The sequence below is a fragment of the Arvicanthis niloticus genome, chromosome 3 (assembly GCF_011762505.2).
Source record: "Arvicanthis niloticus isolate mArvNil1 chromosome 3, mArvNil1.pat.X, whole genome shotgun sequence".
Classification (NCBI taxonomy): domain Eukaryota; kingdom Metazoa; phylum Chordata; class Mammalia; order Rodentia; family Muridae; genus Arvicanthis; species Arvicanthis niloticus.
In genome coordinates this window covers 136848245-136858566 of record NC_047660.1, presented here as the reverse complement: position 1 = coordinate 136858566, position 10322 = coordinate 136848245, and the positions used below count along the sequence as shown (strand labels likewise).

General features: G+C 40.2%; 1 protein-coding gene across 4 annotated transcripts; it reads left to right on the top strand.

The window, feature by feature from the left end:
- The first annotated feature begins 1060 nt into the window (after window positions 1-1060).
- On the top strand, window positions 1061-10107 carry LOC117705957 (uncharacterized). Of its 4 annotated transcripts, none has more exons than XM_076931969.1 (4): window positions 1061-1167; window positions 5087-5213; window positions 5402-5462; window positions 6805-10107. In XM_076931969.1, the coding sequence occupies exons 1-4, from the start codon at window positions 1165-1167 to the stop codon at window positions 8255-8257; spliced, it is 1644 nt and encodes a 547-aa protein (XP_076788084.1). In that variant the 5' UTR covers window positions 1061-1164; the 3' UTR covers window positions 8258-10107. The 4 variants fall into 4 exon arrangements, with proteins under 4 accessions (XP_076788084.1, XP_076788085.1, XP_076788087.1 ...); XM_076931970.1 differs by having other exon boundaries at window positions 1078-1167; window positions 1290-5213; XM_076931972.1 differs by lacking the exon at window positions 1061-1167 and adding an exon at window positions 1184-1559.
- The last annotated feature ends 215 nt before the right edge of the window (window positions 10108-10322 follow it).

Below are 10322 nucleotides of genomic sequence, written 5' to 3'. Positions count from 1 at the left end.
TCTCTTTCTCTCTTTCTTTCTTTCTTTCTTTCTTTCTTTCTTTCTTTCTTTCTTTCTTTCTTTCATTCTTTCTTTGAGACAGGATGATTTCTTTGTGTATCCCTCCCTGGCTGTCCTGGAACTCCCTCTTTATACCAGGTTTCAACTGACTCCACCTCCCAAGTGCTGGCAGGATGAGCCAGTGGGACACTAAAGGCTGGGAATGGGTTAGTGTTTTGGCTACCAATGTTTAGCTGACAGAAGTGTGAGCAATGCAGATGAGTCTTTTTAAAAATGGATGATGTCTGGTGAACGTCAATCAGGTGGTTTAACTTTGACCTGGATGGCCTGGGCGCCCTGTCAGCTGTGAGGCAGGTGGATCACTCCACTTGAGGTTGTCTAGTGATCTGCGTATGCTACAGACCTTGTGCGTGCCTAGATTAAGGAGCAGTGCCTACTGAGCGCAGTAGAGCAGGGACGACTTTGCAGTCTGGCTGTCAGGAAACATAATGTAGTGAGGGGAAGTAGCTTTGGCAGGGCGAGCCGAAGTGTGTCCCTGAGAAATTACGCCTTGCATCTGGTGTAAAAAAATCATTATTGGAGCAGGGAGGGGAGGAGTGAGGTGCTGGGGAAGGGATAGAGGCAGACAGACGTGGAGCAGAGCACTGACGGCAGAGAGAGAAAGGGAGCGCACACCGGGAACAGAGGGAAGGCCTGCCGAGTGGGAGTAGGGAGAGAGCTCGGGCTGCTGGCGGTGGATACATTCATCCTCCAAACAGGCCAGGCGCACCTGGTGGCATCAGCAGGCGATGGCAGCCGATGATGACACTGACACAAGCCTCTGCTAGGTCCCTGAGAGTAGGCTTGTGGAACCGCCTGTAGGCTAACAGGCGCAAGTTCTATGGCAATGCCAGTCTCTCCAGGTCTGGGACACTTCTGTGCCTGAGTTGAGGCCAGGGCTGGGAACCACTGTGATGTGACACTTCTCTAGGGAGTTGTCACTCAGGCTTCACTAGCCAATCACAGAGTCCAGACGGACCCGCCAGTCAGACGGGAGAGCACTTCCGTTCCTTAATAAATAAAGGTTCGGGCTTGTGCCTGAGGGAGGCTCCGGTGGTTCCGTGTCCCGGTCTGTGACCTGCTGCCTGTAGCTGAGGAGATCGGGGCGAGCTCGGGATCCACGCCATGGTGAGCGGGGCCGCCGTCCCCACGCTGGGAGGAGCCGCGGGAGACTGTGTGGGGTTCGTCCCGGGGTGCGGGAACCGGGGGCCAGACCCGCGGCTTGACGTGATTCCGTTTGTTCTCCTGAGGTCACTGCACCTCCCAAGCGGAAGCTGAACGACTGACTGATTTAGATCCCTGGCTGCGCCTGCGCAGAGTACGGGGCGCGGGCCCTGGAGTGAAAACATCCTTGTTGCTGACGTCACCATGCTGCGAGCGCCTCAAGCTGCTTTTGCTGTCGCCAGGGAAGGCAGATGTGCTGACTCGCAGAACCCTAGTTTCTCTAGTGTCTTCTAGACGGTCTGCACTTGGCACTTGACGTTCAGGTGTAGGATCCGTCTGCAGTTACTTCTGTGCAGGTGCAAAGTCTGTGTTATTAACACACTGGCTTGTAGATGCCTTGGTGGTCCAGTCACGTGTGTCCGTGAGGCCAGACTCACTGGGTTTCCTGGCCTCATCCATCAACATTTACTCCATTTTAATTCGTATTTTTTTCTTTCTAAGTTTGCTCTCGTGTTCTGTTGATCTGTGTTCTTTCCCAGAAAGTAGTATGCAGGCAGGTTTTTCTGGTTCCCTGAGAGAACTGGGTGGGGAGGGAAACAAGGGATAATACCATGTATTCAGAGAAAACATACATACTTAAACCTGAGTTTGGAGGCCTCCAATTGTTTAATCTCTTCTTAGACAAGGTCGGGAAGGTTATATTAAGAAAGTCTGTATCCCGGCCAGAGGGGTTGTCTCCTCCCTATATGGAAGAAATATTTTCTATCTTTTGTCTATCTTTTTTTCTCGCTGTTTATATTTTCTCTTTTTATTGCAGCTGGTTTTTTTGTTTGCTTGTTTGTTTGTTTTTTGAAACGGGGTTTCTCTGTTTAGCCCTGACTGTCCTAGAACTCACTCTGTAGACCAGGCTGTCATCAAACTCAGAAATCCTCCTCCTCTCCCTTCCAAGTCCTGGGATTAAAGGCATGCGCCTGCCGGGCGTTTTTGATGTTTTGAAGTCAGAGATGTGTTGATTATTTATCCATTCATGGTTACTTATTCTCATCAGTTTCCTTTTTATCAAAAATGGTGACACTTTTTATTGGGCATTTGTTGAATTTATAGCTCAAATTCTGCATTGTAATATAATGTTAACATATTAACATACTAGCAAAGATGGCAGCATACTACACAGATGCTTTCTCCTCAAGGTTGGCTCATTTCCTGCTAAGATGAGGCTATCCTCCATCCATCACAGATCCCTGATGGATGTACAGTTCTCAGAGGTTAAATATACAGTGAATTTGTAAGATGTGAAAGTCAAGAGATTGCCTTGAGTGTTCAAAGAAACTTTGGATGTTTCAACAGTGTTGGGACTATGACATACTATGGAGGTATTTGGTGTCAGGGTAAATTCGTGTTGCTATGTGTGTGTGTGTGTGTTATGGCCTGTTGGAAAATGTGGTGGGTTGACGGAAACATCTTACAGGTATGATGACATATTTAAGCATTTGTCTCTGTTTTGTGGTCTTCACTGGGGTACTTAACAGTTCCTTTCTAAAGGAAGGTAGTCTCTGGATTGGGCTTTGAGTGTTAATACCGTCATCATACTTGTGTACTCTGTTTGGTTGAAACTGAATAGCCCCCTTTCATATAGTGACACAGTCACCACTATTACAGATGCTATTCCTATATAATGTTCAGTAAAATAGCATTTTTTGGGCAGTTCATTTTTCTAGCCTGATAGTTTTTTCTTTATATTTTCATCTTATTGAATTGTGCATTTCTCTGTATCTAACATTTGTTATTGTGCTGAGCTTCACTCACATCTTAACTCATAACTTTGGCAGAGGGTATAATTGTTTTTACCCCAGGATGGCATGCATCCATGACATTAATACTGATCTCCAGAATTAGGTTTATAGCATTCTCTCTACTCTCTGTATGTTTTTGTTGAGGTCTGGGCTTAGCCGAACACTGACCACTCAGACACCAGTCTCAGATATGATGAAAATGTATTGAACGCTTACGATGGATCAGGACCACTAAAAGTACTTGGGAGCGTAGATGTGGTACCATCTGTTCTCAGGGCAGGTTATTTATAGAAAAAGCCATGTTCAAAAGGCAGGCATGGAAGTGGTACAACATTTTTACATTTTTGGCTAACTAGACAAAATATTATCAGCTAACCTTTAAGCTGATTGGTTCTAGGTGAAGTAAGAGAGGTAATGGATAGGTAGTGCATGGGGGAATTTCAGAACACTGAGATAACAGAGTGTGGTGGTTTGTTTGCTCAGCTCAGGGAGTGGCACTATTAGAAGGTGTGGCCCTATTTGAGTAGGTCTGGCCTTGTTGGAGTAGGTGTGTCACTGTGGGCATGGGCTTTAAGAGAGCCACATCCCAGCTGCCAAAAAGCCAGTATTCTAGCAGCCTTCAGATGAAGATGTGGAACTCTCAGCTCCTCCTGCACCATGCTTGCCTGCATGCTGCCATGTTCCCACCTTGATGATAATGAACTAAACCTCTGAATCTGTAAGCCAACCCCAATTAAAAGTTGTCCTTATAGGAGTTGCCTTGGTCATGGTGTCTGTTCACTGCAGTAAAACCCTGAGACACAGAGCGTAAGTAATTCAACCATAACTTTTTGGCTTATTAGTAACATGTTTCTGTGTCAGTTAAAGTAATAACTCCTAAAAAGGATGAACTTATTTTCACCTTATGAGCAAAACAGAGGCTACGTACAAAATGGCTACAGTTATGTCAGACCACTTCATTTTTTTTAAACTTTTAAAATATGTGCATGAGTCTTTTGCCTATATTTATAGATTCGAACCATGTGAAACTCTGGTGTTCACTGAAGTCAGAAGAGAGCATTGGATTCTCCTGGCCAGGAATGACTGGGAGCCTCAAATTGAGGCCTGGGTTTATTTAATCCAGGTTCTTTGTAAAAACAAGTGATCTTCATTGGAAAGTCATCTTTTTATAGCTTATTATATTTTTGTTGGTGTTGTTAATGTTTTATTTTCTTAGGATCATTATTTTATTAATATTTTTGAGAACCCTTTGACTGTCAGTCAGTAACTTATTAAAAGCACACTTTTTCATAGGACACTATAGTAGCATTATAGTTTATACAAGGTCACTCCAGTTGTTTGATAGACAAGTATATTTCTGGAGTGAATGTTTAACTCTTTGGAGGAATTTTGTGTGAGTCCCTGTGTGCTTTCTATCTATTTTTTTTTTTTTTTGTATTTTTCTTTGGGGCAGGGTCTCCTTATGTCCCTTTGTCTTGAGGATCACTACATAGAACAGGTTGGCCCCAAAATTAGAGATTCGATTGCCTCTGCCTCCTGAGGTCTGAGATTAAAGGTCAGTGCCACCACACCCACCTTTTTCCTCCATTTCTGAGGTTAGTAATTTTGCTGATGTATCCTCAATTATGCCCCTCTGTTTCTATCTCTTTGAATGTTAGTAGGCATTTCTCCTGCAAAGTAATACTTTATTCAGTGTGAACAGAAATGAGAGGCGTTATTCTTCTTTACTGTTTTCTTCTTAAATGAGTTTGTGATTACATTTGATTTTTTTTTTTGAGACAGGGTTTCTCTGTGTAGTCCTGGGCTGTTCTGGAACTCACTCTGTAGACCAGGTTGGCCTCGAATTCAGAAATCCACCTGCCTCTGCTTCCCAAGTGCTGGGGTCAAAGGCGTGTACCACAGTGATTCCATTTGAAACCTCTGACTTGGAATTAATATGTTGGGCATACAGAATTATGTAAATATTTTCAGTGAACTGCATTTATAATGCAGTCCATCTCCTTATTTTTATTATATATATATATGTATTCTTTATATATTTAAATATATTTATACCATGTATATACATACATATACATGGTATACTTTAGGATGCAGTGACCTATGAGGATGTGCATGTGAACTTCTCCAGAGAAGAGTGGGCTTTGCTGGATCCTTCTCAGAAGAGTCTCTACAAAGATGTGATGCTGGAAAACTACTGGAACCTTACTTGTATAGGTAATAATGTGAATTTTTGTTCACTTTTTGACTTGGGACAAGCCTTTGTTAGAGATGGGTGCTCTTCTGTGATTTTGATTGTGAAAGAGGAAAAATGTGAATAAATTGGGCATTGTAAGGTTCACAGAATATAATAATTCATATTTTGCATAATTTCCAGTAATATACATTTTGGTACTGTGTTTTAGGCTACATATTGGAAGGCCACAATATTGAAGATAATTGTCAAAGTTCTGGAAGACATGGAAGGTAATTTTCATGTGCAAGCATATACATATGTGCTTCTGAAGAAATTTTAATGTACTGTGAATTTTTTTTTTTTAGTTTGGTTTGGTTTTTCGAGACAGGGATTCTCTGTGTAGCCCTGGCTGTCCTGGGACTTACTCTGTAGACCAGGCTAGCCTCGAACTCAGAAATCTGCCTGCCTCTGCCTCCCAAGTGCTGGGATTAAAGATGTGCACTACCACTGTCTGGCTAAAGAGACATCATGTTTTTTTAAAATATTTATTTTATGTATATGAGTACACTGTAGCTGTATTCAGACACACCAGTAGAGGTCATCAGATTCCATTACACATGGTTGTGAGCCACCATGTGTTTGTTGGGAATTGAACTCAGGACCTCTGGAAGAGCAGTCAGTGCTCTTAACTGCTGGGCCATCTCTCCAGCACCATAACGTGAAATTTTAATAAAAAAAAACCAAACAAACAGTTTAACCAAGCACAGCTTTGTGAGGCTTATTAAATTCTCACAACACCATATTTCTCAGTGTCAGGTAGCTGATCAGTGTTTACAGATTATTCCTTTAAGAAACAGGAAAGGAAACAAGGCTTTAACAGATGTCACAGTTTCAGTCATAGCCACTTGAGAACCATGTTGTAGGACTGTCCTTTGTTGCAGGACATTTGATCATATTCTGAACCCAAGATTGTGAACTGGAAAAACCTGTTTGTTGTTATGATATGGCTCAGGTCTAGCACAGCCTTTAACCCAAGAGCTTTCTGTAAACAAGTGTTAAGTAAAGTGAATGATAGGTCAAGAGGCAGAGCAGTTGACCAGTTGACAGGGAGAAACCCCAGGAAAGAAAAAGGAGGGTCTTTGAGTTCAAGGGTAATTAAGATAGCATGGAGCAGCAGAAGGAGCTTTTACCTTCTGGGACATTGGTGGAGTAGAAAGGTCAGCTGGGTATTTTCTCTGCCTCCCTTGAGCTTGTGGCTTTCACCACAGCATCTGGCTCCTGAGTCTTCATTTAGTAGATCTGATGTTTGGGATTTTGTTTTAAAAACAACAGTTCATCCACTAAGTAAATCTACTTAGTTTTACACTCTTCAAATATCAGAAAATGTGAACACATTGGTTGGGGATTAATGTATGTCCAAGACCTGTTTTAAGCAAATCCTCCATAGTAAAGCTAGTGTTACTCATGTGCTTGTAGGATGTATCATATAGTGAGAGAGGTCGTTTCTGAGAGTCAAGAAGGTGTAGTAGTGGAGAACCTTGAATCCCTAAACCACATGTCTCTGAGGAACAAAAAGTTAAAGTATGTGACTGCAATGTGAACACCTTTTATTTGTTATTCTTCCTTTAATAGGTGTATCAACTGTCCCTCTGGATATGGAAAGAAGCAGTGTACCTACGATGTCTTTCCTAGAACAATTAGAAGAAGATATGTAGTCATTCCCTTTGTGAGAAGAGGAGGTGACTGTGATACAAGTTTCCAAGTACTTGGCTTTCCAGCTTCAGTGGGAATACATCAAAATACTGACATTGGAGAAAAGCCCTATGAGCACAAGGAAGGTGAAAAGCCTTCTGTCTGTCCTGGTTCACTTTGCACATGTAGTGTGACTCACACTATAGGAAAACGTTATGAATGCAATCAGTGTGGTAAATCTCTGAGTTCTTCCAGTCCTCTTCAGAGACATGAGCAAACTCGTATGGGAAAAGGAAGTGATAAATGTGAGCCAAGCAGTAAAAGCTTCACCCATCACAGGCATCTTCAGATACAGAAGACTCCCTATAATGAAGAGGACCTCTATGAGTGCAATCAATGTGGTAAATCCTCTTTACAGTTACACCGAAGAACTCATTTGGAAATGAAATGCTGTGAATGTAATCAAGGAGATAAACTGATTACACACCAGAATTGTAATCAAGTAGGTAGAGCTAATACTAGAGACACAAAGCATGACTATCATCAATGTGGTAAAACCTTTGCATGTTCCAGTTATCTTCAAATACATGAAAGAATTCATACTGCAGAGAAACCCTATAAGTGTAATCAATGTGGTAGAGCCTTTACATGTCACAGCACTCTTCAAATGCACGAAAGAATTCATACCGGAGAGAAACCCTATAAATGTAATCAATGTGGTAAAACCTTTGCATGTAAGAGGTATCTCCAAGTACATGAAAGAATTCATACTGGAGAGAAACCCTATAAATGTAGTCAGTGTGGTAAAGCCTTTGCATGTAATAGTTATCTTCAAATCCATGAAAGAATTCATACTGGAGAGAAACCCTATAAATGTAGTCAGTGTGGTAAAGCCTTTGCATGTAACAGCAATCTTCAAAAGCATGAAAGAATTCATACTGGAGAAAAACGGTATAAATGTAAACAATGTGGTAAAGCCTTTGCATATAGCAGTAACCTTCAAAAGCATGAAAGAACTCATACTGGAGAGAAACCCTATGAATGTAGTCAGTGTGGTAAAGCCTTTACATGTCACAGTACTCTTCAAATCCATGAAAGAATCCATACTGGAGAGAAACCCTATAAATGTAATCAATGTGGTAAAGCCTTTGCACGTAAAAGGTATCTTCATATTCATGAAAGAATACATACTGGAGAGAAACCCTATGAATGTAATCAATGTGGTAAAGCCTTTGCACATAGCAGTAGTCTTCAAAAGCATGAAAGAACTCACACTGGAGAGAAACTCTTTGAATATAATCAATGTGGTATAACCTTTGCATGTCTTAGTACTTTTCAAAAGCATGAAAGAACTCACACTGACAAAAATATCCCCCAGCCATTTAAGAAATGAGGAATATGTTTGTGTACCAAATTCTTTTTCCCTACTGAGCTCTCTCACTGGTCCTTGATTAAGATTACTAGAACCATTCCTTCTTTAAAATATTTTCTTCTTTTCAAATTTTATATGTATTGTTATCACAAAAAACAGGAATAGCAGACAATTGGAATAGTAATAGTATTTGTTAATGAAAATGATACTTATGTGTCATTTATTATATTTTGAATTATATTAGTTTATTCTAAGGCCTAAATCTTGTGCTTAACACTTTCATAGAAACACAAATGAATGTCAGAATGTTGTCTCAGGGAGTAAAGGTGGTTGCTGGTACACTTGAAGTCCTAAGTTCATTCTCTTGGATAGCCACATTACTCATGCAAGTTTTTCTCTGAATACTACACCTGGGTTGTATATATACCCACACACCAGAACATAATATAGATATTGTTGAAACTAAAATAAGGGTCAGTGAGTCCACCTGGTGAAGTTGCTACCTAACATAACTACCTCTACTACTCACATTTAAGGATCTAGAGAATAGACACCTCTAAGTTGTCCTGTAACTGCCACATGCATACCATTGCACAGGTATATATACACAGTTAAACAGTTTAGAAGAGATGAAGTTAACAAAGCAAAGAAATTAACTAGAATAATTGGAACATAGGTTACTATTTACTAGTTTAATATATTTTAAAATTCTAAGAAGTCTTACTATTCAAAACAATTAGTGTTCCTGTTTAAATCTTTTTTTTTTCTTTTAAAAAAGATTTTATGTGAGTAAACCATTGCTGTCCTCAGACACACCAGAAGAGGGTACCAGATCCCATTATAGATGGTTGTCACTACCATATGGTTGCTGGGAATTGAACTCAGGACCTCTGCAAGAGCAGTCAGTGCACTTAACCACTGAGCCTTCTCTCCAGCCCTCCCATTTAAATCTTATGTTATTACTTCATTCTCTGATTCATAAATAGTTCATTTTGAAAATATATCTCAGCTGGATGTAGTGGTGCACACATGTAATCTCAGCACTTGAGAGAGGGGCAGATGGATCTCTCTGACTTTGAGGCTAGCTGGTCCACAGAGTTCCAGGATGTTTATAGCTACATAAGATGTCCTGTGTTAAAAAAAAATAAATGGCAGAGGTCTGGAAAGATGAATTAAGAGATTTAGAACACTGGCTGTTCTTTTAGGAAACCTGGGTTCAATTCCATACTCTCATATGGAAGCTTAGAAGTAGACTGTAACTTCATTTTTAGAGGCTCCAACATCCTCACAGACATCCTTTCAGGTATAAATACTTATGCACATTTTAAATAAAAGTACATTTTAAAGTTTTAAAGAATCTATCTCACATTATGGAACTTTCCTTAACATAATCTGGACTCATTTCTATGTAAGTAAGTCTTTCATTGTCTTGATTCACATCAAAAGAATTGTGTAAACATTGACAACAAGAAGCAATATATAGAATTTATTCACACTCTTAGAAATCCATTCACTCATTCAGTGACCATGTAGTAGAGATTTCCATCACCTGGGAGTGATAGAGGTTAGAAGGAGTAACTGGTCATTTTCATCTTTTCCATTATAATGATATATTTGGGGGCTTAAGGTTGGACTCAGTAGTACTGCTGGTGTTGTTTACCCAAGTTTTGTTCCTAGCACCCTCATCAGATGATTCAGACATATCTGTTAATCCTAGGCCAAAAGGTCTGATGATGAATTTTTCTGCCTTTCTTAGGCACCAAGTATGCTAGTGGTGTAAGATGTGTGTGTCTCCGTATATTAAAAAAAGCTTTTATGTTTATGATATTTTTTAAAAATAAAATGAATTCATGTGCTTTGTTGAAACATGATCTTGAAATTCAGTCATATATGAATTCTGAGTGCTCACAGGAACACTCCAAGAAAACAAGTGTTTTGTGACCTAAGTATCTTTAAGACACAGTATTCTTGGAATGTATTTTTGTGTTCCTCTCAGATAGGAGTGAGTTTACTTTAAATTACTCATTATTGTTGGATATTGTTATTCAATTTAAACTATCCTTTATATGTCTGTATGGAAAAACAC